The sequence below is a fragment of the Neovison vison genome, chromosome 11 (genome assembly GCF_020171115.1).
Source record: "Neovison vison isolate M4711 chromosome 11, ASM_NN_V1, whole genome shotgun sequence".
In the NCBI taxonomy this organism is placed as follows: Eukaryota; Metazoa; Chordata; class Mammalia; order Carnivora; family Mustelidae; genus Neogale; species Neogale vison.
The window spans coordinates 66,929,732-66,954,270 of record NC_058101.1 but is presented as its reverse complement, the minus strand read 5'-3'; the positions used below and the strand labels follow the sequence as shown (position 1 = coordinate 66,954,270).

The window sequence follows — 24,539 nt, the reverse complement described above, 5'->3', positions numbered from 1 at the left end:
TCTCAGGAGCAAGCACTTCCCAAAAGGTCTCTGCTTTCCTTAAGATGCTAAACTTACTCTTGTGAAGAGTCCATGAAATGATACATAGAAGGGACTCAAAATAGTACCTGAAACACGTGAAGAATTGTCACCACTAATTGTTACGCTCATCTCTGTTCCTTCTAGGGTAGAGGGAAGTCCTTGGTATGATATCAAGGCTTGTGGAAAATACAATCTCAGTCTTTTTTTTTCTTTTTCTGCTGTTTTGTTAAGCTTAATTTACCTCTATATTTTGCTTCCCCGAGTCCCCTTTTTCAGCCATACTTGTTGGGTCAATCGCTTACTTTCTATATCTCTTGGTTCACAGGCTATTTTAAGAATTAAAATATGGTACAGTAGTACATATTATAATTATATTCCATATCATTTCATAATTATATATGATCTGGAAACGAGCAAGTGTTGTTGGAGCCAATAAAAGGAAACTATTCTGCACTGCTCACACTTTGCCAAGGATAGTATTCCCAGTATTTTGATAGGGTTATTTATTTTTCTATATTTCTTCGCTTCTTTTGTATCATACCCACTGTTTGTCATTTTTGGTTTCTATTTTTTTTTTAAGTTTCTCTTGTTTTATTATTAAAACTCCATAAGTAATTTTTTTTGTAATTTTTTTTTATATAGGGTGAATGGAAGGTAAAGTTTTGAGTTCTTAAATTTTGGAAAATGTCCCTTTTTTGACTTCTTGTTTGATAGTTACAGAATATTGAATTCTGTTACAGAATATTTCCACCTCCCTTGACCCCTGAACTTTGAAAACACTGGTGAATTAGTTTCTGGCTGTGTTAGTACAGTGTCGCTGATGCTTTAGGTCTAGTAGCTAACGTTTTACTCATTCTCAAAGGTTTCCTCGTTTCTCCTTACTGTTGGGAGTATCACCAGGCTGCCCCTGGATGTGGGTCGGCTGTCAGTGGTTATGCGTAGTGTTTCGTGGGGCCTCTAAATCTTAGGCGCCTAGCCAGTCATTCTGATCAGGCCTGGGACAGCTCCCCAAGCCCCGGCCCCGGCCCGGGCCACCCGCCCCCGCCCCGCCCCGCCCCGCCCCGCCCCGCCCCGCCCCTCCCCCTCCGCTCCTTCCAGCTTTAGCGAGTGGGAGGGGCTCTGCAGCGGGCAGGGGGCGTGTGGGCGGGGTTCCCTTAGGAAGTCCGTACTGTGTAGGGTTTAAACTGAGGGTTCTTCAACAAATCCAATGGAGCAGCTTTCTTCCAGATTATCCACAAATTTTGGACTCCTCTGGATACCCTGTATTTGTTTTCCATGTTGGGTTTCGTTCTTTTTGTTGTGGCTTTGGTTTTTGTTTGAATTTTTGGTCATATTCTTAGGAATCCAGGAGAAAAACTAGGCAGACCTGTATGCTCCATTTGCAATCCTTAGCTGGAAACTAGGAACAATCCCGGACCCTTGAATTTGGGAGGAAAGTGTTAAAAACTCTCAGTATTATAAAAATGTAACTTTTTCACTGCCTGTTCTTTTTTTAAAATATAGTATCCCTAAAATAAAATGTGCTAGTAAAATTGTACCAAGTGGGTGGTAGATATTTTGCAAACTGTTGTTTGTTGAAACAAGCAGTGGTGCACTGGCAACCAAAGTATTTCTCTCCTTGCCTATACTTTTTCATTTGGAGTCTCAGCCACCTAAAGTAGGATTATTTAGAGTCTTAGAACTACTTGGCATGGGTAAACCCTTTAATTGAGGAATTTGTTATGACTTCCTTACTTTTCATTAATTTTTTTTTAATTCTTAAGCTTTACAGCCACTATAGGAGTACTTCAATACTGCTAAAAGAGCAACTGATTTTCTTGCTGTTTAAATTAACCTATTTTGAACATAACATTTCTGTGTTATATCCCTCTTGATATTTTGACTAAATATTAGTGCCTTGTTCTCAAAACATTATCAGTGTGTGTGGTAAGGTTAAGGTTTATAACATATTACCCCACTGAAAAGAAAAAAAAATCCCAAGAGCTATTTTAAAATAATTAAGCATATGTAATGTTTGTAACTGGTAAAAGTGTAACAAAATGGGGACGCCTGGGTGGCTCAGTGGGTTAAGCCGCTGCCTTCGGCTCAGGTCATGATCCCAGGGTTCTGGGATCGAGTCCCACATCGGGCTCCTTGCTCGGCAGGGAGCCTGCTTCTCCCTCTGCCTCTGCCTGCCTCTCTGTCTGCCTGTGCTCACTCGCTCTCTCTCCCTCTGTCTCTGACAAATAAATAAATAAAATCTTAAAAAAAAAAAAAGTGTAACAAAATGGAAAAGAGTTTCTAAAAATGTACTTAAGTACATTCTTGCAGTGTATTTCACATACCTGCAGTTTGGGCCAAACACACTGTGGGGTGGGGACAGACCTATGGGAGGATGGAGCCAGATCTCTTCTCTGCTGTGACCTTGACTGCTCAGTTCCCCAGGAGTACTGCTCCCCTGTTTAATTCCTTTTGGAGAGCAGCAGGGATATTTCCAATTATGCGTCACACACCTTTCTTTATCAATTCTTTTTTTTTTTAAGATTTTATTTATTTATTTGACAGAGAGAGATCACAAGTAGGTGGAGAGGCAGGCAGGGGGGGCGGGAAGTAGGCTACCCGCTGAGCAGAGAGCCCGATGTAGGACCTGATCCCAGGACCCTGGGATCATGACCTGAGCCGAAGGCAGAGGCTTTAACGCACTGAGCCACACAGGTGCCCCTCTTTATCAATTCTTCCAGTTCCTTTGGCTCTGTCCACATTTTATAAACATTCATGATGACCCAGTCTACATTAGTAAACAAATGAGTAGTTTTAAAAAACACACACACACACAAATACTATTTTTTACTTTTTTTTAGTCAGGTGAAAACAGCAGTTCAGAAAAAACTTTCTGAATTGTAATGATCATATTGGTTTATTTCTTATCTCCTTCCCTCACCTAGAAAAGGATTATAGCAGTCTTTGTGACAAGCAACCAATAGGAAGGCTTCTCTTCAGGAAATTCTGTGATATACAGCAAGATCTAAAGGGATGCATTGAATTCCTGGATGCAGTGGTAAGCAACTTAGCTCTGTGCTGAACTACCCATTCTTGTGCTTATGAAAATTAACATACTAGATCTGAAAAATTAGGTCTCTCTAAGTTCAGTAGACCTTGGCAATGACAGTAAGAGTAGAAAAACTGTTTTTTTGGTATCATATTACCTCGGTATGGAAGTCCTTATATGATACATCTCCATATCTGCGGTTTTTGCTTTCTGTGCTTTCAGTTAACTGAGGTCAGCTGGAGTCTGGAAGCAGATGGTCTGCCTTCTGTCCTGTGGTCAGTGCAGGCACACTCAGATATTGCGGGTCTATGTCCAGACCACAGCAATGAAGCGAATATCACAATGAAGCATGTCAAATAAATTTTTTGTTTCCCATTGCATAAAAAAGTTATGTCTACAGTATATTATAGTCTATTAACTGTACAATAACATTAATCTAAAAAAAACACTCTGTTGCTAGAAAATGCTAACCATGCTTCGACCTTTCAGCAAGGCATCATCTCTTTTGCTGGTGGAGGGTCCTGCCTGGATGTTGATGGCTGCTGGCTGGTCAGGGTAGGGGTTGCTGAAGGTTGGAGTGTCTGTGGCAGTTTCTTAAAATAAAACAAGATGGAAGATTGCAACATTGATTGACTCTTCATTTCACTTGAACACAGTATAGGGTTTTTTTTTTTTTTAATTTTATATATGAGAGAGAGGGCATGAGCATGGGGGGGGAGGGGCAGAGGAAGAAGGAGACTCCCCTGAGCAGGGAGCCTGTGGGACTCCATCCCAGGACCCTGGGATCACGACCTGAGCCGAAGGCAGAACTGACTGAGCCACCCAGGCACCCCTAGAGGCCATCATAGGGTTATTAACTGGCCTAATTGCGATATTGTGTGTTGGTGAATGGGGAGGCCTAAGGAGAGGGAAAGAGAGGGGAAGGGCTGGTCAGCGGAGCAGTCAGAACGCCCATAATATTTATTAAATTTACTGCCTTATATGAGTGTGGCTCAGGTAGCCCCAAAATAGTTAAAAGGAACATTAAAAATCACTGATCACAGATCACCAAGGTGAATATAATAATAATGAAAAGGTTTAAAATTGGGAGAATTTCCAAATTATGACACAGAGATAGGACATAAACAAATGCTCTTGGAAAAATGGCACCAATAGACTTGTTGACCAGAGCATTGTTACAGACCTTCGATTTGTAAAGAAATGCATTGTCTGTAAAGAGCAACAAAGCAAAGCGCAATAAAACGAGGTATGCCTCTATTCTTTCAGAAGGACATTTGAGGGTCTTGCCTATCCTCCATGCAGCTCCCCAGCCCTTTCCTTCCTGGTGTCTTTACTAGAGTAAGACAAAACTTTGAAAGGAGGGTTTTTTCTTTTTTTCTTTCTTTTTTTTTGTTGTTGTTGTTTTTAATTTAAGCTAGAACTCTGGTGTAGTGAGACAGGCCTTGTCAGTTCCAGGAGTAGAATGTAGATATGTCTTAGTGTATTGGGTTCTATTTGCCAAGCTGCTATATTTTAAGAATTTAGGGGCCTCCAGCTCTGTATTCAAAATGGCTAAACTGTATTGTTAAAGTTCCTTCAGGTTTGGATCTTCTTCTTCTTTTTTTTTTTTTTTAAGATTTTATTTATTTATTTGACAGAGATCTCAAGTAGGTGGAGAGGCAGGCAGAGAGAGAGAGAGGAGGAAGCAGGCCTCCCACCGAGCAGAGAGCCTGATGCAGGTCTTGATCCCAGGACCCTGGGACCATGTCCCAAGCCAAAGGCAGAGGCTTTAACCCACTGAGCCACCGAGGAGATCCCCATGGTTTGGATCTCCTGATAGTGACATGAGACCTATTAATGGTTAGGTGACCACCAGTTGACTGCAATGACAGGTTCTGTTCGGTTTTGTGTTGTTTTTGGTGGCAGCTGTGTGAGTTAATGAAGAACGCCTCATTATGCCACTTGTACAGTACATGCTGCTTGGACTGTCCTTGTGGTAGGTGACTGTGGGTTCTTGGAGCTTCGGCAGTGGAGAGATGGCATCTTGCCATCTTGCCTAGTTCCCTCATGGCACCCAGTGTGATTGTTCGCTCTTTACCGCTTAGTGTTTGTTGACTGAATTAATGGCATCTTTGGCAATTAGTGTTCAGTGAGAGGAACAATGAATAGGAGAGATTTATTAAGTTTTTTTTTAAGTTTTTGTTTATTTATTTGACAGAATACAAGTTGTGGGAGTGGGAGAGGGAGAAGCAGGCTGCCTGCTGAGCAGAGAGCCCCACATGAGGCTTGATCCCAGGACCCCGAGATCATGACCTGAGCTGAAGGAAGATGCCTAGTGACTGAGCCACCCAGGTGCCCCTATTAAGAGGTTTATTGCAAGGAATTGGCTTACATGACTCTGGGGTCTGGCTAAGAGAGTCTTAAATCTATAGGACAGGAGGGAATCCTCCCAAAATGGAGTGAAGCTGCTTTCCTCGGGCAGCATTCCTTCAGGAAGCCTCAGTTCTGGTTTTAGTGCCTTTCAACTGATTGAATCAGGCCCACCCAGATTCTCTAAAATAATCTCCTTTACTTAAAGTCACCTAGTAAAGACTTTAATCACACCTACAAGTATGAGCCCAGCAATGACTAGATGAGTATTTGAACACCTGGACATTGTTTCTAACACACTGGCATGTGGAAAGACCCTCACAAAATCCCAGAGCTTTCTTTTCTGTTGATTGCATGCCATCCAGCATCCAGAATGTGAGCTGGAAGGTTCTCCTAAGTCAGCGGGGTTTAGTTACTAGTCAAGGTCAGTACAGTGCCCTTGAACACAGAACAGGAAGCTGGCTCTGACTGGGTCACGGCCTGACAGCCGTGGCTCCCAGGCTGGGCCCGTGGAGGAGGCAGAGTCAAGTACGAGGTACGACTCCTGCCCACAAGGGCTTTCTGTGTTCAGTACATGAACTTCCTTCGATCTTCGATCTTCGTTTCCTCACTAATCTCTCCAAGCCCATCTGGCTATTAGCTTCGCTATTCTTCTCAGCCCCGAGGTGCAGAATCCAGTGGCTTCCCTGAGGCCTGCCTCCTCGTGCCTGAGTCTCCAAGTCTGTTGACATTGTGGAATAGTCTCTGCTTGAAATTCTCTTAGCTGGGCTTTTATGATCTCTGCTCAGGCTTTCTCTCTTCTTTGCAGTTTCTTCCTTGCTTATCCTCTGTAGAGGTTTAGGTATTGATCAAGTTCTGCCTTGACCCTTCCTCAGGTCTGCCACATGCCTCTTGGACATCTCTAAAATGCTGTTGCCTAGAGCAATGCAAGATGTTTATTTGGTTCTATTTGGCCTCATTTAAGGGCTGAAAGTGTAATATGACAGAGAGCACTGTGGAATGTGTTGCTTTACTGCATTGTTCACCCTTAATGGTCCTTTCCCTTCCTTGCCATTAGTTTCCCAAAGAAGAGCTACAGACACTTGGTCAGTATCAGATCAGTTAGAGCTACTCTGTGGTTCTTAGGGCACCCAGCCAATTCCACATTTCAGAGAATCTGAAACTCTCTGAAGTCAGTGAAGAAGCTCCACTACTATTTTCCTTTGTTCTCATCTCTACCATCAGGCAGAATACGAAGTGGCCGCTGACGAGGACCGCAGAAGCTGTGGACTGCAAATCCTACACATGTTCTTCGATGCCGAGGTGTGTTTTCTTCCTTAGATGCAAAGATTTGTTAATGCTTGCTTAAATAATTAGAGTACATTGCTCTTCTTACTTAGCTGGATAAGATATAACAAGTATGTTAAAATCTTTAATTTCTTATAAATAATCCTCTTACGCATTTTCTTTTGAGTTGGTGAGGAAATTAACAAATCTCTTAGAAAATTGGGGTGCCTGGGTGGCTCGGTGGGTTGGGGCCACTGCCTTTGGCTCAGGTCATGATCTCAGTGTCCTGGGATCGAGATTTGTTTGTTTGTTTTTTTAAGATTTTATTTATTTATTTGACAGAGAGAGAGAGATCACAAGTAGGCAGAGAGGCAGGCAGAGAGAGAGGGAAAAGCAGGCTTCCCGCTGAGCAGAGAGCCCCATGTGGGGCTCAATCCCAGGACCCTGAGATCATGACCCGAGCTGAAGGCAGAGGCTTTAACCCACTGAGCCACCCAGGCGCCCCAGTAGGTGTCATTTAAATGATCTAACAGAAATGAGGCATTTTTTCCATCTTTACTATGTCTGCCTTTGGCTCAGGTCATGATCTCAGGGTCCTGGGATCAAGCCCTGAGTCAGGCTTCCTGCTCACCTGGGAGCCTGCTTCTCCCTCTGCCCCTCGCCACCCCACACCCTGCTTGTGCGCCCTCTCTCTCAAATAAATAAATAAAATACTTATTAAAAAATAAAAAAGAAGGAGAGATAAAGATTCACCCAGGCAAACAAAACTAAAGGAGCTTATCACTAAACCAGCCCTGCCAGAAATATTAAAGGTGACTTCAATGGAAAGGAAAGACTAAAAAGGATGGTATGAAGGGAGGAAATACAAAAGCAATAAAAATGAATACTTCTGTAAAAACAGTCAAGGAACTCACAAAATAAAAAGATGTAAATATTACATCATAAACTCAAAATGTGGGAAGGAAAGGAGTAAAAAATGGGTTCAAACTTAAACGACCATGAACTTAATACAGACTGTTGTATGATGATGTTATGTATCGCCCTAATAGGAACCACTAATCAAAAACCACTAATAAATATGCAAAGAATAAAGAGAAGTAAATTCAAATATATCACTAAGGGAAACCAGCAAGCTATCAAAGAGAGAAAGACAAAAAAGGATGAGAGAATATCTTCAGAAACAACCAACAAACAAGCAATAAAATGACATTAAGTACAAATCTATCAATAGTTACTTTGAATGTAAATGAACTAAATGCTTTAGTCAAAAAATACAGGGTAACAGAATGGATGAGAAAAGAAGACCCAACTATATGCTCCCTACAAGGGACCCGTTTTAGACCTTAAGACACCAGCCAGGGAAAGTGAGGGGATGGAGAAACAGTTATCATGCAAAGGCTTGTCAAGAGAAAGCCAGAGCAACAATACTTATCCCAGACAAAATAGACTTTTTTTTAAAAAAGACTTTATTTATTTATTTGACAGAGAGAAATCACAAGTAGATGGAGAGGCAGGCAGAGAGAGAGAGAGAGGGAAGCAGGCTCCCTGCTGAGCAGAGAGCCCGATGCGGGACTCGATCCCAGGACCCTGAGACCATGACCCGAGCCGAAGGCAGCGGCTTAACACACTGAGCCACCCAGGCGCCAAATAGACTTTTTTTTTTTTAAAGATTTTATTTATTTGTTTGACAAGCAAGGATCAGAAGTAGGCAGAGAAACAGGCAGAGAGAGAGAGGAGTAAGCAGGCTCCCCGATGAGCAGAGAGCCCGATGTGGGGCTTGATCCCAGGACTCTGGGATCATGACCCGAGCCAAAGGCAGAGGCTTTAACCCACCGAGCCACCCAGGTGTCCCCAAAATAGACTTTAAAACAAAGACTATAATAAGCTACAAGGAAGGGCATTACATAATAAATAATAAAGGGGCAATCCTATAAGAGAATATAAGAATTGTCAATATTTATGCATCCAACATGTAAGCACCCAAGTACATAAAACAGTTAATAACAAATGTAAAGGATCTAATCGATAATAACGGATAATATTAGGGGACTTTAAGCCCCCACTTACCTCAGTGGACAGATTATCGAAACAGATAATCAACAAGAAAACAATGGCTTTGAATGACACAATGCACCAGACGGATTTAACAGATATATTCAGAACATTCCATCCTCAAAGAGCAGAATACAGATTCTTTTCAAGTGCACATGGAACATTCTCCAGAAAAGATCACAGGTTAGGTCACAAAATAAACCTTCACAAATTTAAAAAGATCAAAATCATGCTCTGTATGTATCTTTTCTTGACACAACACTATGAAACTGAAAGTCAACTACAAAAAAAATCTGGGAAGACCACAAATACAAGGAGGTTAAATACCATGCTACTAAACAATGAATGGGTCAACCAGGAAATAAAAGATGAAATAAAAAAGTACATGGAAACAAATGCAAATGAAAACACAATGGTTCAAAACCTTTGGGATGCAGCAAATTAGCTGCGAAAGAGAAGTTTATAGCAATATAGGCCGACTTCAAAAAGCAAGAAAAATGGGCACCTGGGTGGCTCAGTGGGTTAAGCCGCTGCCTTTGGCGCAGGTCATGATCTCAGGGTCCTGGGATCAAGTCCCACATCGGGCTCTCTGCTCAGCAGGGGGCCTGCTTTTCCCTCTCTCTCTGCCTGCCTCTCTGCCTACTTGTGATCTTTCTCTGTCAAATAAATAAATAAAATCTTTTAAAAAAAATGAGTTTTCTATATTGTATATTTCTATCACTAGTTCAACTTTGATGAAAGTATTTCTTTGATTTGTAGAAAACCCAGTTTTGCTCTGCTAGCTTAGCTATACCACTGCCAGAAATCAGTCTAGAATGCATTTCTCATGCCTAATGACAAACTAAATGTGCAATTGAACATGATCTGGGTATCTTTTTCAATAACTCTGGACAATAGTTTTGTTATGTGTTTTCTTTCTCTGGAATTTTCTAGTTGAGGATTAAGAGAATGGGAAGCTGGTGTGTAGGGACATAATTAGTGAGAATGTGAAGTGGTAGGGCCTTTTTGGAGGTCAGCTTTGCAATGAATATCAATGTTTAAGAGACAGGTATCCTTTGAGCTAGTTATTCTACCTCCAAGAATCTGTCTTATAAAAACACCATGGTACAAAGATATACATAGCAGTGGTGTCTGCAGAGGAGGAAATGGGTAGCTAGAATGTGTCAGAAGGACAAATAAACACATCCTCTGGAAAACCATGCAGTCTTTAGGAAAATATAGTAGCTTTCTTGGTTGCAGCACATATTTACAAAACTACATATATATTTTTATCCCATTTGTGTGAGAGAAAATTGTGTATTTCTGAGGGTTTGTGTCCATGTAGATGTGTTTACATTTTTTAATAAGATTTTATTTATTTAGTTGACAGAGATCACAAGTAGGCAGAGAGGCAGGCAGAGAAAGAGGGGGAAGCAGGCTCCCCGCCGAGCAGAGAGCCTGATGCAGGGCTCAATCCCAGGACCCCGAGATCATGACCTGAGCCGAAGGCAGAGGTTTAACCCACTAGCCACCCAGGTGCCCCTACATTTTTAATTGTGACAAAAAAGACATAAAGTTGATCATCGTAGTCATGTCTAAGTGCACAGTTCAGTGGCATTATACATACTGATGTTGTGGGCAGCCTTCACCACCATCCATCTCCTGAACTTTCTTTCTCCTACAGATCTGAAATTCTGTCCCTATGAAACACAGCTCCCACTTTCTCCCCCCATTCCATTTTCTGTCTCTAGTATTCTGACCATTTGAGGGACCTCATAGAAGTGGGGTCATACAGTACCTGTCCTTTTGTGGCTGGCTTATTTCACTGGGCATAATGTCCTCAAGGTTTATCCATGTTGTAGCAGGTCAGAACGCCCCTCCTCCTTGAGGCTGAATGACATTCCCCTGCATGGATGGATCATGGTGTTCATCCATTCGTCTGCCAGTGGGCCCTTGGGTTGCTCCCACCTTTTTTGGATATTGTGCATAATCCTGCTATGGATACAGTGTACAGATATCTCCTAGAAAACTTGCTTTTCACTCTGATTCGATTTGCTTAGAAAAAGATATGAAAAGGTGGACAATACAGTGAACTCCGGAAAATGACACCAGGGCAGCAGGTGAAGGTGGCCCTTTGACTTATTTCAGGCTCTCAATGTTGTACTTCTTTTTTTTTTTTTTTTAAGATTTTATTTATTTATTTGACAGACAGAGATCACAAGTAGGCAGAGAGGCAGGCAGAGAGAGAGGAGGAAGCAGGCTCCCTGCCGAGCAGAGAACCCCGATGTGGGGCTCGATCCCAGGACCCTGGGATCATGACCTGAGCGGAAGGCAGAGGCTTTAACCCACTGAGCCACCCAGGTGCCATGTTGTACTTTTTTTCTACAGTAAGCATTAGGTTTTGTTTATAGCTGGTAAATTATGAAATCACTAACTATTATGCATTTGGTTTGTGCTGTATCAAAAAGGCAGCACCCCCTTTACCAGAAATACCTGCCCGTGTTTTGAGAGAATGTCAGTTGAAACTGAAGCAGAACCCCGGCAAGGATGTCTTCGAGGAATGCACAAGGTAAGCAGCCCATGCCACCCCACACAGCCATGTGGCTGACAGCAGACGGGGTCTTACAGGGCCGCTCTCTGCATGACACCAGCTCTTACTACAGAACTTTCCCAGTTAATGCAGTCACTTTCACTGGAGAGATGTGCATGAGGGGTGATAATTACACAGATGGAAGGGATGCACTGAAGTGGGTCACATCATGGAGACCCAGTGTTTGTGTGTAGCTTTGTGGGTCCCTGACCCTCCACTCGGCCTTCTGAAATATATGTGTCTGGGATGAAATGATACCCATAAAGTGTTGTTTTTTAAAGCCCTAGGCACTTGCATGTTTTCTCTAGATGTTTGCAATAACAGACAGGAAAATTCCAAGTGAGAGCACTTTGACTAAATCTGTCTTCTGATGTACACAGGGAGAAAGAATGGTTTCTGGACTGATCTGGCCCAAACACGGAGTCCTCTGCCCAGTCAGGCAGCATTCGGGTATCATTTCTCCTAAGGTCCATTCAACAGAGGCTGGTTCATGCTGGTTCTCTCTGTCCAGTGCTGTGTCCATTTCCTGGGGCGGCCATCACAAAGTTCCACAAACTTTGGTGGCACAAAATAGTAGAAATGTATTCTCCGGGCTCCTGGGGGGCTTAGTCAGCTCAGGCCATGATCCCAGGGTCATGGGAAGGGTCTTACATTGGGCTTCTTGCTCAGCCGGGAGCCTGCTTCCCCTTCTGCCTCCTCGCCTCTCCTCCCTGCTACTCGTTCTCTCACTGTCTCTGTCTTGCTCTCAAATCAACAACAGAAATTTATTCTCACAGTTCTGGAAGCTGGGAGTCTGAAGTCAAGGCCTCTCGAGGACAGGATCTTTCCTTGTCCCTGCTTGTCTCCCTAGTGTTTTGGGGCCCGCAGCTGCAGCATTTGAGCCTCTGCTGTCTTTGTCCTTGTGTTCTCTCCTCTTCTTAGAAGAGCACCAGTCCCATTGGATCAGGGCCAACTCCACTCCGGTATGACCTCATCTTAACTCATGGTATCGGCAAAGACCCTTATTCCAAGTAAGGCCAATATTCAGACACCAGGGTTAGGACTCAACATATCTGTTTGAGAGAAGCATTTCAAGTCATGATAGTTTGCTTCTTTGGGTCGAGGTTATGCTAGAGAACAAGATAAAACATTGCGGACTGAGTTTTCGTTCCTACGGGCCTTAAAATAGGAATTGCAGAGCCTTAGCTTATTGTTATTTTTTCGGAAAATATTAAGCACCTATTTTGCGCTGTCATTGATCTAGTTTTCAGGAGTAAAATGATAAGCAAGGATGAGTTGATTCTCTACTTCTAGGGAGCTTATACCAAGTGGAATGATAGAGAAATCTGTGTCAGTTTCCTATTGGGGCCATAACAGATTGCCACAGACTTGATGGCCTAAGACAACACACATCTATGTTCTTTCAGTTCTGGAGGTCAGAAGTCTGAAAGCAGTATCGCTGGGCAGAAATCACGTTGTTCGCAGGGCCTTGCTCCATTGAGGATCTAGGGGAAAATCCATTTTCTTGTGTTTTTTTCCGGCTTCTAGGAGTACGTTACTTGGCTCGTGGGCCCTTACTCCACGTTCAGAACCAGCCATACAGTGTCCTCAACTTTGTCTCTGCTTCTGACTTTTGGAAGACTTTTTTTACTCTCTACGTCCACATCTCCCTTGGCCTCCCTCTTTCAGTGACATGTGATGGCATTTAGTGTCCACTCAGATAATCCAGGATCATTTTCCTATCTCAGGCCCCTTAACTCAGACATCTGCAGAATCTCTGTTGCCAGGAAGGGGGATAGTCACAGGCTCCAGGAATGGGGACCTGGGTATGTTTGGGTCATTGATTATTCAGCCTACCATAGGCGCTGAGTAAGTTGCCAGGGGAGGGAGCGCTGAGGGCACATCTCCTAACCTGGGGCCCCGAGAAGAGCCTTCACAGAGACCTTTCCCTGCAGGCTGAGGAGGAGGCCAGGGAGCACAGAGACCTGCAGGGGAGGGGCTGGTCAAGGATTGCTGCTGCTTCAACCCAAGAGGGCCAGGGAGAAGGTCCTCATGGTTCCCTCTCCCTGGTCCTTATTCCCAGGTACTCTTTCTGTCACTTGGCAAGTGTTCACACAGGAGTCCTCACCTTCTGGAGGTCAACCCTCATTTGACAGAAGAGGAATGGAGGCCCAGGGAGCCAGGGAGAGCAATTAGAGTGACCCATTTCACTGTGGCAGTTGTTCAGGTGATGGCGGCCTAGCCTGCCTAGTGATAGTCATCATGGAGACAGATGAATGGATTTCAGAGAAATCCGTGAGGCTGCTGGGCTAGGGAGGACAATACAGTTTCTTTGGGGACACATTTGAATTTGAGTTCTTTTCTGGACATCAAGCAGAGCTGAGATGTCAGCAGCTGCAACTGGGGTGTTCCTGGAGAGGAACAGGAGGCAGGATCTGGGGTCTTAGCCCCTGTGCAGATGTGACCAAGGCCGTGGGTGTGGAGTCAAGACCTGGGCGTATGCACAGAGTGGAGATTGAAGAGAGGAGTGCACTGAGAGCAGATAGGCACAGCCCCCCTTCTTCTCTCCGTCTGCATCCCTCTGCGCCTACTGCCTGGTTCTGTCCCCTCCCTCCAGTACAGGGCCCCAAGCTGAAACTGCACTGGGGGAGGGAGGGGACAGATGCCAGACAGAGTGACAGTGGCACAAGAGGTCACATCCCTGTTCTGAAGAGGTCAAGGGCGGGGTCCAGCGGGGACAGGGATAGGGTGGGAGGCTTCGGGAGAACAGAGGTGTTTGTAGTAGCGGTGCCCTGCGGTGCGGTGCAAGGGGAGAGAGGCCCTTTCAGGGACCAAGAGCAGGAATTGCATTTTGACTCATACGCTAGTACTTTTAAAGCTCTTTCCTGATTATATTTAATGCCCAAGGAGGTCTTAAGCACATGGTCTGATCTTGATGTTTCAGGACACTAGGACACCGAGATTTGAATTCATTCATTCATTCAAGAAATAATCCTGAGGTCCCATTATGTGTTAAGTACTGTCCTAAAAGCTTGGGATAATGGGGAAACACTACAGACAATTCCTGTCTTCATGCAGTTCACTTGTGGCAGGGAATGGCTCACCTGGCCTGTGCACCGGGAGTGTCTGGAGCTAGCTGTAGCATGGGCAAGATGCTCATTCCCTTAGTGAGAATGTCAAATGACCAGCTCCATACGCCCTAGATAAACGGTTTTAACCTGTCTTTCTACCGGGCAGTTGTGCGGTATTGGACTAGAGCCCTCCTCTCTGGCAGCAGCCTCCTTCTCTGAAAATGGATAAGATGGGCTGTTCTCTGAGGCTGGTAATCTCTAGTCAACTTTTACTGATTCTTGTTGGGTATTCCCATGAGTGGAATATTAGGGTTTGTGCCGTCGGCCTTCTTTGCGAGAAGGCGTTGTTGTTTGACCGCTTCTCTGGTAGAGCAGACAGGCATGGCCTCGGGTCTCTGATGACTGTAGTGCTCGTGTTTCGTAGTGAGAAGTAAATATATTAACTATACTGGACTTATAGTTAAAAAAATGATGATAAAAAATAAAAGAATCAAAATTCTCCTTGGCTTCACGTGAACCATTTGTGAAACTGGAAGGGGCCAATCTTTGAGCGCATGCCTTTGCTCTTCCAAGTTTTCTCCCCAGTGTGCACACATCCTGAGCTCCTTCCTGTACCTGTGCGGTGAGAGACCTGCCATGGTAACAACAGACAGGGAGGCTTAGGAACGGAGTTACTCCACCTAGTGACCAGGAAGTGGCCATGACCGTTATCCTTATTCGGCAGCTTCGGGGATGGAGGCCAGAGAGGTTTGGTAACCTACCCCAGGCCTTTCAGCCGGTGGGAGGCAGGCTGCTTGAGGACAGAGCAGCCAACATCCGCCCACGGATCCATTCGCCGAGAAGGGCCGTCACCAACCTGGTTTGCATGCCGCTTTTGCGAAGAGCCCACTCTTTGGTTCCATTTTCATTTTGTAGAAACTGCTAGAAAAAATCTAAGAATTCCTAAGTAGTCACTTCATTTACTGTGTTTTTGCCCTCTCGGATGTTGATGTTAGTTTGTAGACACGGGGAAGAGCACCAGATCCCGTAGGCCCTTGTGATGGCGTCTCCTAGGGGTGGCACCTGTGTGGGGCACATCCACACCGTGGGCGTAGGCCTGTCTGGCTCCAACACCTCAGCTTCTCCCCTCCTGTGCACAACAGTGGGCGTCAGCAACTGGAAGAACATGGTTGTGATCAGTCACTCTGTGCTGCCCAGAGTATACCTTTGTGATTTAGAATTACCAAAGAACTGCATCTTGTTTCAGAGGTGTGTGTTTCCCTGGTGTACAGATCAGCAGCTGTGGAGTGGAGCGTATGTCCCCTGTGCTCTGAGACAGAGTGCCAGCAGCCAGGCCACCCCTGTGCCACATCTCAGGTCATTGTCAATCATTTCCGTGTGGCTGTGCCTCTTCGTAGGCAGTGTGCGGCAACACTGCCCCGTCCATGTTTCCTGAGGATGACGGGAGTAGGGCAGAGCCTCAGTAAAGCCATCCTGGGCTGAGGGTCTGGCCCAACCCCTAGAAGACACCCTAGAGACAGGAGCAGGATAGAAAGGGATAGCCACAGGCTGGAGACAGTCCCCTGTGCTGACATACTTAAAGGCAGCAGAGCAGGACCTCCTCCAGGAGCAGCTTCACTGGGGCAAGGCAGGCCATCTATCATTGGCCTTTTCAAGGTCACTGCCAGAAGCACATTGTTTCAGTCTGTCTGGCTGCTGTAGCAGATACCACGGACAGGGAGGCATCTGTCTCCCATAGCCCTGCAGGCTGGAAGCCCGTGGCCAGGGCGCCAGCGTGGTCCAGCTCTGGGGAGGCCCCTCTTCAGCATTCTGTGGCCTCATGTGACAGGAGGGGCCGGGGAGCTCTCTGGGGTCTCTTTCATAAGAGCCCAAATCCAAATCCATTCAGAGAGGCTCCACCTTCCAAATACCATCACCCTGGGATTTAGGTTTCAACCTAGGACTTCTGGGGGGACAAACACTCAGTCCGCAGCACACATCATCATGACTCACCATTCCGAAAGACAGGCACCCATGTGCCAGGGAATACACACATCTCATTTTCAGCTGTGGAAAGTACACACCATGAGTAACAAAGACCGATGTCCGCAAGCCCCTGAGGTCATGCGGGGGAAGTCACGCTACTTAGAGGGCTGGCCAGGCCGCAGGGCAGAAGGGTCCCTTCCCGCCCCTAGGTCTGGGCTGTGTGTCCGCACACGGCTACCTGTGCTGTCGCTGGGATCCAGCTCTCTAGTGTGGACGACATTTCACTTCCTAGCACTTGCAAGCTGGTTTCCTGATTTCTCTTTTTACCTCTAGCCTTAGATTCTTCACTGATACGTCTGTTCACCAAATCTGTTCGTATTTTTAACCCTCTGATTAGGCACTTTTCCAATTCCGTCCTGTTGTTCAAGAACAGGGTGGTATACATGACCGTGTCAGACTGCCCACAGGTCTGGCTCCTGCTCTGTGTATCCACTTCAAGATAGGGACTTAAAAGTCACTCATATTTAAATAAGTTTTAGTTCTTAGTCCTCAGTCTGTTTTGATTAGCTCACCTGACTGATGGCGGTTTATTCCTTATATTCTAACTCGGTGCCTGTCACTGGCCAGCTGCTGTGCCAGGCTCTGGCTAACAGGGACCTTAGCACGATCCACTGCAGGAACAAGGACTTACAGAGTTCCCTGCTGCTCTGGCTTATTTCCATATTGTAAACCTTCCTTGCCCCAAAAGCCTTCTTCCTCACTTTGGATTCCAGAGTACTGATGCCGCCTAATGAACATAAATGTTTCCTTTAGACTCCCTGCTGTTTTCCGAAAGAAGCTGTAGTGAGAGGCAGCACAGCTGCCTTAGTGGGGAGCCTCAGGATGGGGCTCAGCACTGTCTGCTTGTCCCTCTCTCTCTCTCAAACAAATAAATAAATAAATAAAACCTTTTTTAAAAGGTGTGTGCAGGGGCGCCTGGGTGGCTCAGTGGGTTAAGGCCTCTGCCCTCAGCTCAGGTTGTGGTCCCGGGGTCCTGGGATCAAGCCCCTCTTCGGGCTCTCTGCTCAGTGGGGAGCCTGCTTCCCTTCCTCTCTCTGCCTGCCTCTCTGCCTACTTGTGATCTCTGTCTGTCAAATAAATAAATAATTAATTAATCTTTAAAAAAAAAATGTTGTGTTCAGTAGGTTTATTTCTGGGACTAGACCAGTGGGGCAGAGTCTGTTGTTTTTGAGATGAGGAGTATTAGGAAGTGAAACTGAGAAGCACTGGTAAGTAGTCATCAGCTTATTCATTTATACAGACTGAAATAGACAATTATATTAGAATAAGTTGATATTGTGTGCTCCTTCTCATGGAAATGCGCAAACACCTCTGCAAGGATGATTTAACCAAGTCAACAGTATCAGAATCCTTGCCCTGGTCCATAAAGACTTGGAGTTGGGCTGCTCACGTGCTCAGAAGGCAAAGGTGTTCCTAAAGGCAGGGAGCAGGCCCTCCCTCTCGCTCTACTGCGATAGGAGGAGGTGGTCGAGGGAACATGCAGAACACTGCTCAGGTCTCCAAGTATATGTAGCAGCAGTGTCAGACCTTCTGATGTTTGGACACCTTCCGATGTCTATTACACTTTAAAAATGATTGAGGACCCAAAGAACTTCTGTGTATGTGGCTTACATTTTTTTTTTAAAGATTTTATTTTGGGGGGTACCTGGGTGGCTCAGTGGGTTAAAGCCTCTGCCTTCAGCTCAGGTCATGATCCCAGGGTCCTGGGATCAAGCCCCACATCGGGCTGTCTGCTCGGCAGGGAGCCTGCTTCCCTTCCCCTCTCTCTCTGCCTGCCTCTCTGCCTACTTGTGATCTCTGTCTGTCAAATAAATAAATAAAATCTTTAAAAAAATTTTTTTATTTTTTACCTGACAGATCACAAGCAGGCAGAGAGGCAGGCAGCCTCAGGCAGTCCTGAGACCAGGACCTGAGCCAAAGACAGAGACTTACACAGAGCCACCTAGGCATGCCTTTGGCTTACATTTTTAAAAAAGACACAAACCTTCCACTAGCCATCAGAGCAATGATGTCACATGTCTTGTGCTTCTGGAAAACCCCTCTGTGAAAACAAGGTTTTTGGTTTTTAAAGGCACATGATGTCTTAGCATGATCACAAATATAGTTACATTGTTAACCCCACCCCCCAAGTCCATAGGGATCCTTAGAACACATTCTGAGAATCACTGTGCTATAATATTAGTTAGGCCAAGAATTTTTTAATAACCTCCTTTAACAAAATAAAGTAAAATCAAGTGGCTTGCTAAGAATTCTAACAGTCAGTAAAAATGCTGGAATTATTCCCAAGCCTCTTGAGTCTAGTAGCAGGTCTAGTAGTAGCTCCCAATGAAAACCATGATCTTTTCCCATTTGGGTTTTTGTCCATGCTTGGGAGCTCCTTTCCTTCTTCCTTCATCTGGCTGACTTTTACTTCAACTCAGACACCACCTTCACCAAAATGTCCTGAGTATATCCTCTCCCAGGGGAGGTGTTCTGGGCACGCCAGGCACTGAGCCACCCAGGTACCCCTAATGAACTGTTTTAAATAATAGACTACATTCTGTCCCTTACCTACTCTACAAATAAGAATTTTATTACTTCTGTAATAGATATAAAATAATATTTATATATAATAATAATAATATAAAATTGTCGGGACGCCTGGGTGGCGCAGTTGGTTGGACGACTGCCTCCGGCTCAGGGCGTGATCCTGGAGTCCCGGGATCGAGTCCCACATCAGGCTCCCAGCTCCATGGGGAGTCTGCTTCTCTCTCTGACCTTCTCCTCGCTCATGCTCTCTCTCACTGTCTCTCTCTCTCAAATAAATAAATAAATAAAAAAATCTAAAAAAAAAAAATAATAATAATAATATAAAATTGTATACATTTTGTAATAATATAAGATAAAATAATATAAAATAATATACATTTTATAAAATTCTAAATAAAACTGTAGGAGCATGGCTAATTGTTAAAATTTCTTCTGGAAATATATAGCATAAAATAGTTCATTAGAGGGTGCCTGGGTGGCTCAGTGGGTTAAAGCCTCTGCCTTTGGGTCAGGTCATGATCTCAGGGTCCTGGGATCGAGCCCCACATTAGGCTCTCTGCTTGGTGGGGAGCCTGCTTCCCTTCTTTGCCTGCCTCTCCGTCTACTTGTGATCGCTCTCTGTCAAATAAATAAAATCTCAAAAAATAAAAATAAAAACATAGTTCATTGGATGCTTTAGTCTCAATGTTAAAAAAAGGTTCTGTCACATATTAACATTTTCTACAATATGACTATTATAATCATTTAGATACTCATTCTAATCTTACATACCAAATGTTTACCACCCCTACTGAAACACAGGTGCTTGGATGCATGTGCACACACACACACACACACACACACCCCTTGAATACATATATATAAAAAGAAACTTTGGATTTAGGAGGGTAAACAATTTCATTTCTTTTGAATTCTTGCCTTCATATTTTTACTGATAACAGCAGAAATGAATGTGGAATTCTATAATTGCAAATTTTGATGTATTTAATTATGTAAAATGATTGACTTCCCATACCCAGTGTTGATGAATATGCTGAAACACAGTTATTTTCATATTGTAATGCAATAAATGTATATAATTACATAAAATCTTTTTCTAGAATTGTCCATAACTACTTAAGTGGAGAACCATTTGAAGCATACAAAGAAAGCTCATATTTTTCTCGCTTTCTACAGTGGAAATGGTTGGAAAGGTATGTTCTGATTTAAAATTCAACAAAAACAAGTAGTAACTTCTCACAATATATACTGATTAATGTATACTTTAACATCTCTCAAGATAATATTGGAAATCTTGGGCTGGATATAGTATTGCCAGAAATTATTAATATGTGTTATGTAATTTCTTCTGATTTAGTTAACTCTTTTCTCTCCTTTTAAAATGACAGTCAGCCCTATGGACACAGTAGTTAGAAAATAAAACATATTCTAGATTCACAGAAATAGAACCTGAAGTGCACTGGTTCGGTCTTGCAGGACTAGCCGCATAGATTCAGTCAGGGGACTTGACCTTCATGAGCGTCAGGTCCCTGAAAAAAGAGGTAATTCTAGAGCCACCTACGAAGGGCATGCTCAGTCAGTGTGGTTTTGACAATGGTTATTGATTGGCTAGATTTCCAGTTTTGCTTCATTCATGTTTCTTTTGAGACGTTGAGTATCAACACCTGGGTTGAGGTTCTTTTCCCATAGGGCACTGCGCTGTAGATTTGTTGCTTTCCTCCGAGGCTCTCCAATAGGCCCGATACCTACCATGTCGTGATGGGGACTAGCTGCCGACCTTCCTTCAACTAGTCAGGGTAATTGGACCGTTCTAGATCTATCTTCAGTGTTTTCAGTCAATTTTCAACGTTAGCATTTGCTTATTTCTGTCTCTCTTTTTTTTTTTTTAAGATTTTATTTATTTATTTGACAGAGATCGCAAGGAGACAGAGAGGCAGGCAGAGAGAGGGGAAGGGAAGCAGTCTCCCTGCTGAGCAGAGAGCCCGATGCAGGCCTTGATCCCAGGACCCTGAGATGATGACCTGAGCGGAAGTCAGAGGCTTTAACCCACTGAGCCACCCAGGCGCCCCTGCTTAGTTCTCTTAATGTCATGGAAGGAGTCCCACCGGAGGAAACTCTTGCCTCAGGCACTCCCTTTGAACAGCGCAGTGTCATAAGGAAGGCCAGGACAGGAGCTAGGTAGGCTTTTGGCTTTTAAAATAACAATGTGGGGGCGCCTGGGTGGCTCAGTGGATTAAGCCGCTGCCTTCGGCTCAGGTCATGATCTCAGTGTCCTGGGATCGAGCCCCGCATCGGGCTCTTTGCTTGGCGGGAGCCTGCTTCTCTCTCTCTCTCTCTCTGCCTGCCTCTCTGCGTGCTTGTGATCTCTCTCTCTGTCAAATAAATAAATAAAATCTTTAAAAAAAAAATTAAAAAAATAAAATAAAATAACAATGTGATGTGACACCTGAAACTGAAGCTTTTTTTTTTTTTTAATTAATTAGGCAACCAGTAACAAAGGACACATTTAGACATTACAGAGTTCTAGGAAAAGGCGGATTTGGTGAGGTAAGTAATACGGGAATAGCTATAAGGAATACTTCTAGAAAAGTAAAACAGCAAGGTACTTGAGAGACATGAATGTATCAGCTTTACCAATACCTTTATTTCCTTACTGGGTATTTTGGGAATGATTTAGCCAATCACGAGAATTAAGATTGAAACTTCAAACAAAAGTACTTTGCTACCTGCTTTTAGAAAATTCAGATCTTCATGATTTTTTTCTTTCACTATATGTTTTTTAAAAAGTTATTTCCCCACATCCCATTATTTGACATTCAAGCTCAGTTTGTCCTGATGGAAAAGATGTTTGTTTCCATATTGCCGAATTTCTTTTTTTTTTTTTAATTTTTAAAATTAACATATAATGTATTATATGCCCCAAGGGTACAGGTTTGTGAATCATCAGGCTTACACGCTTCACAGAACTCACCATATCACATATGCTCTGCAATGTCCATAACCCAGCCACACTCTTTACCTCCTCCCCTGGCTACCCTTAGTTTGTTTTGTGAGATTAAGAGTGTCTTATGCGTTTGTCTCCCTCCTGATCCCATCTTGTTTCATTTTTTTCCTTCCTTACCCCCCAAATCTCCCACTTAGCCTCTCAAATTCCTCGTTTTGGGGAGATCGTATGATAATTGTCTTTCTCTGATGACTTATTTTGCTCAGCATAACACCGTCTAGTTCCATCCACGTTATTGCAAACGGCAAGATTTCATTTCTTTTGATTGCCGAATTTCTGTTGCTCTATTACCATAATTTAAAACTAGCCTAAAAGCTGATGTAGTACAGAGTATATTATTGAATGTGCTTATTAATCTCAACTCTATGTGGACATGTATGTGCTTCCACACCTACATCAAAAGATACTAGAAAATGTGTAAATTTAGGAAAATCCTAAGAAAACTACTTAGGTAGTTGGTGGTAGATCGTTGGTTGGTAGATGATCCAGTATGATGGCTCTCCTATATAGAGACTGTTGTGCAGGTCGGACAAAGAATCACAGGCAGTTCTGGTTAGGTCATTAAAAGAGGTGTTAATTGCCTCATTTATTGTCTGGAGTGCTCATATTCAGTTCCAGCATTTGTAACTCCCCAGAGCGGGGACAGCCGCCGGGAACCAAAGCTGCATGTGTGGTCAGAAGCAAGTTAAACTGCCAGCTTGTGATTGAAATCACCCATGCTCCCAAATTCCCAGGGAAGGCCTAAACCAAAGCCTCAGAGATCCCCCAACGTGCATTAGGAAGCAGACCTAAGAGGCCTTCATCCCATAAGGGAGGCCTGTCCTCCATCTGGGCTCGGGTATAGAGAGACATCGGCTCACATCACCATTACCTCAGGGGAAGAAGAGCAGTGTTGTGCCTGACACAGTTCTGGAGACCCGTTGGAGCATTTCCAGTGAGCCATCCACACGCTTGCTGTAACCATTTCAGGCCAGAGATTCTGTAAGAAATGCATCCTCTGCTTGAATACCTCCTCGAGCAGACAATTTACTCGTGCTTTTTAATTTGTGCTAGTCTGCCTTTCGTGATGTCCAAATGTGGAACTCAAGATTCTGTCCAAGAACAGAGGATGGTCCAAGCTCTTGTGTTTACAAAAGAATGTAGTTCTAGTTAGAGCCACATGGAGGTTTTATCCACGGACGCAGTAGTAACGTGTTAGCAAATTTTAACTGTTGTGAAAGACTTGGTGTATTTATATTTATAGATTATTTTTTTGACACATTTACTTGTGTTTCCACACAAAAGATAGTACGGATGGATACACAGTTCTGGTTTTTCACAAACCTGTTCTTGACGTGCCATTTGTTATACTGAGTCTGTGGGGGAGCAAATAGTCCGTTTCCATTGTGTGTCCCTATCAGAGGAAGCCCCGTGACCCTAATGCAGACAGCCTCAATGCCTTTGAAGTCCAAATTCCAGTGGTGGATTTACTTTTTCCAAATGCTAACACCTCTTTCAGTGAGTTTGCAAGGACAGACATTTTGGTCTTACTTTGTTGACCACAGTGCTTTCCCATAGGCTTCAAGTCCCCCAGAATAGATTTGTAGGGTCCTGTGGCGGCACCAAGGTTAAAGAGTTGGTGGTGTCTCTGCGCGCATGGCCGCAGAGGCAGCACAGATCCGTGGAGAGGACTCGTGGGCAGCAACTGGGCTTGCTTCCTGCTGTGTGACTGCAGCCTCCCCATTTCCTCCTCCTCACGACAGGGAGACAATCCCTGCTGTGAATGGGTCTTCATGTCCAGATGAGAGTACAGTGTCCGGTCCTCTTACTTCTTCTCCCTTCTCTTTCTTTAACTTGGCAGTTCCACTTAAAAGAATCTGTGATAGGGGGCTCTCTGCTCAGCAGGGAGCCTGCTTCCCTCTCTCTCTCTCTCTGCCTGCCTCTCTGCCTACTTGTGATTTCTCTCTGTCAAATAAATAAATAAAATCTTTAAAAAAAAAAAAGAATCTGTGATAGGGGCGCCTGGGTGGCTCAGTGGGTTAAAGCCTCTGCCTTCAGCTCAGGTCATGATCCCAGGGTCCTGGGATCAAGCCCCAAGTCAGACTCTCTGCTCAGCAGGGGGCCTGCTTCCTCCTCTCTCTCTGCCTGCCTCTCTGCCTACTTGTGATTTCTGTTGTCAAATAAATAAATAAAATCTTAAAAAAAAAAAGAATCTGTGATAAAGAGATATACCAAGATTAATGTGCCAAGACTTAATGGTGAGAAAATGAGTAAGTAAATTTTGGAGAAGTCAGATATTGGGAGAACTTTAATGGTGAGAAAACAGTCATACTGTAAGATGAAAACAGGAGATTATAAAATATTTTCTATTCTATAATATATGGTCAGGTTCTCCACCCAAAATTCAGGAGGACTCACATGGCTACACAGTTATCTTGGAATTCCAGTGAGTTCATTTCTCCATAATGAACTTTATTTTCCAATGAACTTTACATTTTATCATCAAGATCATGTTACTGATGGATTAAAATGATACATGTTTCATGTTTGCTTATAAGGAGACTGTATCTGTGTATGTGTGGTATGTACATGTGTTATGCGTGTGAGGTGCGTACCTGCCTGTGGTATGCGGTAGGTGTGTGTGTGCGGTGGGTATGTCTGAGGTGC

General features: G+C 44.0%; 1 protein-coding gene across 1 annotated transcript in view; it reads left to right on the top strand.

Annotated features, from left to right (window-relative positions):
* GRK4 (G protein-coupled receptor kinase 4) overlaps window positions 1-24,539 on the top strand; it is a 97,038-nt gene that overhangs the window by 30,424 nt on the left and 42,075 nt on the right. Inside the window, exons 3-7 of the mRNA XM_044267888.1 lie at window positions 2,946-3,058; window positions 6,623-6,700; window positions 11,164-11,264; window positions 19,990-20,082; window positions 21,373-21,436. Coding sequence (XP_044123823.1) covers window positions 2,946-3,058; window positions 6,623-6,700; window positions 11,164-11,264; window positions 19,990-20,082; window positions 21,373-21,436 — 449 coding nt within the window. The remainder of the gene's footprint in view (window positions 1-2,945; window positions 3,059-6,622; window positions 6,701-11,163; window positions 11,265-19,989; window positions 20,083-21,372; window positions 21,437-24,539) is intronic.